This window comes from Aegilops tauschii, chromosome 2, assembly GCF_002575655.3.
Source record: "Aegilops tauschii subsp. strangulata cultivar AL8/78 chromosome 2, Aet v6.0, whole genome shotgun sequence".
Classification (NCBI taxonomy): domain Eukaryota; kingdom Viridiplantae; phylum Streptophyta; class Magnoliopsida; order Poales; family Poaceae; genus Aegilops; species Aegilops tauschii.
In genome coordinates this window covers 218066517-218071104 of record NC_053036.3, presented here as the reverse complement: position 1 = coordinate 218071104, position 4588 = coordinate 218066517, and the positions used below count along the sequence as shown (strand labels likewise).

Sequence of the window (4588 nt, the reverse complement as noted above, 5' to 3'; positions counted from 1 at the left end):
TGTCATCGGGGTTGTGCATGATAAATACTTTTTGTTAAGAAGACAGAGCATGACAAGATTATATGATTTTGTAGGGATAGCTTTCTTTAGCGTTGATATTTTGAAAGACATGATTATTTGTTGGGATGCCTGGGTATTGATGTCTTTATGTCAAATTATAGACTATTGCTTTGTATCACTTATGTCTTAATATTCATGCCATGACTAGACACATGACCAAGTTTATGCTAGGTAGCATTCCACATCAAAAATTATCTTTTTATCATTTACCTACTCGTGGACGAGTAGGAATTAAGCTTGGGGATGCTGATACGTCTCCATGTATCTATAATTTTTGATTGTTTCATGCCAACATTATACAACTTTCACATACTTTTGGCAACTTTTTATATGATTTATTGGACTAACCTATTGATCCAGTGCCCAGTGTCAGTTCCTTTTTTTGCATGTTTTTTGTTTCGCAGAAAATCCATATCAAACGAAGTTAAAATGAAACAAAATTTTACGGAGAATTATTTTGGAATATATGTGATTTTTGGGACTTGGAATCAACGCAAACGAAGGCCCACACAGCCCACAAGACACCAGGGCGCGCCCCAAGTGCCACGCGCGTCGTGGTGGGTTGTGCTCACCTCGTACGTCGGTTGGAGCTCTACTTCGGGCACAAGGAAGCTTATATCTAGAAAAAATCGTGTTAAAATCTCAGCGAAATCGGAGTTACGGATCTCCGGGAATATAAGAAACGGTTTTCGGCCAGATCTGGGGAGCGCAATACAGAAGAGAACAGAGAGGGACATCCAATCTTGGAGGGGCTCCCACCCCTCCGCCGCCATGGAGGCCATGGACCAGAGGGGGAACTCTCCTCCCATCTAGGGGGGAGGCCAAGGAAGAAGAAGAAGAAGGAGGGGGGCTCTCTCCCCCTCTCTCCCGGTGGCGCCGGACTGCCGTCGGGGCTAGGATCGTGACGACGATCTACATCAACAATCTTGTTACCGTCAACACCAACTTTCTCCCCTGTATGCAGCGGTGTAACACCTCTTCTCCCCGTTGTAATCTCTACTTAAACATGGTGCTCAACTCCATATATTATTTCCCAATGATATTTGGCTACCCTACGATGTTGGAGTAGATCCGTTTTGTCCTATGGGTTAATCGTGATCTTGGTTGGTATGATTTTATATTTTATTTATGGTGCTATCCTATGGTGCCCTCCATCTCGCGCAAACGTGAGGGCTCCCTGCTGTAGGGTGTTGCAATACGTTCATGATTTGCTTATGGTGGGTTGCGAGAGTGACGTAAGCTTAAACCCGAGTAGGTGGGTTGTTGCGTATGGGATAAAGAGGACTTGATACTTAATGTTGTGGTTGGGTTTCACGACCTTAATGATCTTTAGTAGTTGCGGATGCTTGCTAGAGTTCTAATCATAAGTGCATATGATCCAAGTAGAGAAAGTATGTTAGCTCATGCCTCTCCCTCAAATAAAATTACAAGAATGATTACCGGTAGTTGTTATCGATTACCTAGGGACAAATTACTTTCTTGTTGACAAAAGCTATCTACTTCTATTACCTCGCAATTTATTCGTAGTTTTATTCTCGCAAAGTACTCGTAGTTTTATTCTTGCAAAATAGTTTCATACTTGGTTTAGGTAAAGAAAACGTCAAGTGTGCGTTGAGTTGTACCTGTGGTCAATAGAACTTGAGGGAATATTTGTTCTACCTTTAGCTCCTTGTTGGGTTCAACACTCTTATTTATCGAAGAAGGCTACAAACGATCTCCTATACTTGTGGGTTATCAGCATTCAATAACGCAAATGATAAAATTGTTAATATCGTGTGCAATGGCAACACTATCATAAACGATTTAAGGGGGGAAATTGTGTGTGATGTACCTGCGAACGGAAACGTTTTCCTTGGAGCGACTGTGTGGGATATACATATGAATGGAAACGTTTAGCGGGTCCTGACTGTGTGGGATGTACTTGCGGCCGGAAATAATTCCGCCTATATAATTGTATTTTTTTAGCACTACTGTACGTATAACCGTATTTGAGCACTCGCCGGTCGCACATGACCTCATTTTGCCGAGCGTGTGTGCCAGGAGGGCATATCCCCGACGGTTTCTGGGTCATGTGGGAAGGACCCCCCTATCGCCGTCACTCACTTGGCGACGGTTACGAACACCGTCAAGGAAAGGGGTTAAAAACCGTTTGTATAGCACCGACGCGTACCAGTGCATATCTTGAAATCCAAGACCACCCCTTGATTTTGATTCCGTGAGCTTCTGCCAACTAATCCAGTGCATTGTGTGCTCTTTTTCTTGCTGACTCCACCAATAAGTACCAATGAGTGAACTGAGATCCTTGCAGAAGTATTTTGTCAGGTAGAAGTAGGACATAGCGAAGGTTGGGATTGCTTGGGCCACAGTCGTGACGATAGTTTCCTTTCCTGACTTCACAATGAGCTTCTCCTTCCATCCATAAACCCGCCCAGCCATACCACTCTTCACAAAGGAGAAGGCCTTCTTCCTGGATCTACCAACATGCACAGGTAAGCCAAGGTATTTCTCATTCCATGTCTCACTTCTAATCTGCAACACTTCTTTGACATCCTCTTTCACTGCTGCTGGAGTATTTGGACTGAACATGATGGCTGATTTCTCGGTATTAATACATTGGCCTGAGCAGTCCTCATATAAGTCCAGTATTTCCTTTAGGACCGCCCCCTATTCCTGGTTGGTTTTCAGCAGCAACACCGAGTCATCGGCAAAGAGAAGATGGGAGACCACTGGGGCTACACTACATATTTTGACTCCACTGATTTTCCCAGCCCTTTCTGCATCATGGAGTAGAGCAGACAACCCTTCCGCACAAATAACAAATAGATATGGGGATGCCGGGTCACCTTGTCGGAGGCCTCACGAAGGGCAAAATTGGCGTGTCAGCTCTCCATTGACCTTGATCTGATAATGAACCGAGGTGATGCATTTCATGATCAATTGAACCCAGTTATTGCTAAAGCCCATCTTAGTAAGCATGACCCGTACAAAGTTCCATTCGACTCGATCATAGGCTTTGCTCATATCAGCCTTCACTGTTGCCACCCCTTGCTTCCCCTTCTTCTTGTTTAGCAGACAGTGTGATAGCTCATATGCCACAAGGACGTTATCCGTGATTAATCTACCAGGGACAAAGGCACTTTGGTTCTCCGATATGATGGCAGGCAGGATCATCTTGAGCCGGTTAGCAATGACCTTGGACACAAGGTTATAAATAACATTACACAAGCTTATAGGCCAGAGATCTTTTATTTGGTTTGGGTTCTTGTCCTTCGGGATTAGCACAACCACCGTATCATTCCACCCCTCGGGCATGTTATCCCCATTCAGCACAGCAAGAACTTCTTTACCACTTTATCGCCCATAAAATGCCAATGGCGCTTGTACACAAGCGACGGCATCCCATCCGGCCCCGGGGCTTTAAGGTCACCAATATGATCCAACCCAGTCTTGACTTCTTCCCGAGTAAATTCAGCATCAAGTATGCTCCTCATGTTCACTGTGACCCAGGGTTCAACCTTCTCAATAAGTTCATTGATTCTCGACCCTGTCGATGTGGCAAAGAGATCCTAAAAAAAAGAGCAAATATAGTCAGAGAGTCCCTCTCCCTCCTTCACCACCGAGCCATCATACCTACTCAGCTCCTTTACTCTATTGGCCTTCCTTCTAACATTCGCCACCGCCATAAAGTATTGAGTGCTTCTATTCCCATCCCGCAGCCATGACACATGTGATCTTTGTAGCGCCTTAATGTTCTTCTTCTCCTCAAGCTCTTCAACCACACGCCGCAACCTTGCATCCTCTCTTATCTTGTTCTCCGACACCGGGGCACACATACATTCCTCCAGATCACTCTTAGCTTTTTTAGACACCCCTCTAGTTCCCCCACTACTTCTCTATGCCACTTCCTCATTCTTCCTGCAACACACCACATAGATTGAACCACATTTGCTCCGTCCCGCATCATTCCTTCCTCCCATGCTCCTTGGATTTCAGCACTACATCCCCGCTCCTTCAACCACCATGCTTCAAACCTAAAACCCCTATCACCCCGGCCGATCATTCTCCCTTCTCCTTGAGTGCATACAATTACCGATCGATGGTCCGAGTGGCATGGTGGTCCATTGATCATGTTTTAGTCTGGGAACATCTCACACCAAGCAGGGTTTGCTGTTGCCCGATCTAGCCTTTCAGATATGTAGTTGTTAATGTCCTTACTATGATTCCTCCAAGTGTACTTGTCTCCCGTGTAGCCAATATCAGTGAGATCACACGCTTCCAGAGATCCCCGAAAATTGTCCATCTTTGTTTGTGGCCTCATCACCCCTCCAACTTTCTCATCATCCGAAAGAATTTCGTTGAAGTCTCCTAGACATATCCACGGCCGCCCATCCTAGTGTTGTTGCCCCAGGATTCTTAGCGTATGCCACGTTTCTATCTTCCGCTCCGTGACTGACTCACCGTACACACCCGTCATCCTCCATAGTCTTCCATTCTCTTCCCTCACATCCACGTCTACGTGTCTCATGCC

The 4588-nt window shown here is 45.3% G+C and overlaps 1 protein-coding gene across 1 annotated transcript; it reads right to left on the bottom strand.

Moving 5' to 3' along the window:
* Positions 1–2916: 2916 nt before the first annotated feature.
* Positions 2917–3893, bottom strand: LOC141040895 (uncharacterized). The gene is made up of 3 exons (XM_073507010.1): positions 3695–3893; positions 3408–3604; positions 2917–3252 (listed from the first exon to the last, which is right to left on the bottom strand). The coding sequence occupies exons 1-3, from the start codon at positions 3891–3893 to the stop codon at positions 2917–2919; spliced, it is 732 nt and encodes a 243-aa protein (XP_073363111.1).
* Positions 3894–4588: the final 695 nt, after the last annotated feature.

Excerpts from the sequence above, each read along its gene's own strand:
- LOC141040895 (XM_073507010.1), bottom strand. The coding sequence starts at position 3,893 with ATGTGTGCCCCGGTGTCGGAGAACAAGATAAGAGAGGATGCAAGGTTG. Across the intron at positions 3,605-3,694 it reads CAATAGAGTAAAGGAGCTGA|GGTCGAGAATCAATGAACTT; the intron begins GTAGGTATGATG and ends CCACATCGACAG. Across the intron at positions 3,253-3,407 it reads ATTTTATGGGCGATAAAGTG|GTCATTGCTAACCGGCTCAA; the intron begins GTAAAGAAGTTC and ends CTTGTGTCCAAG.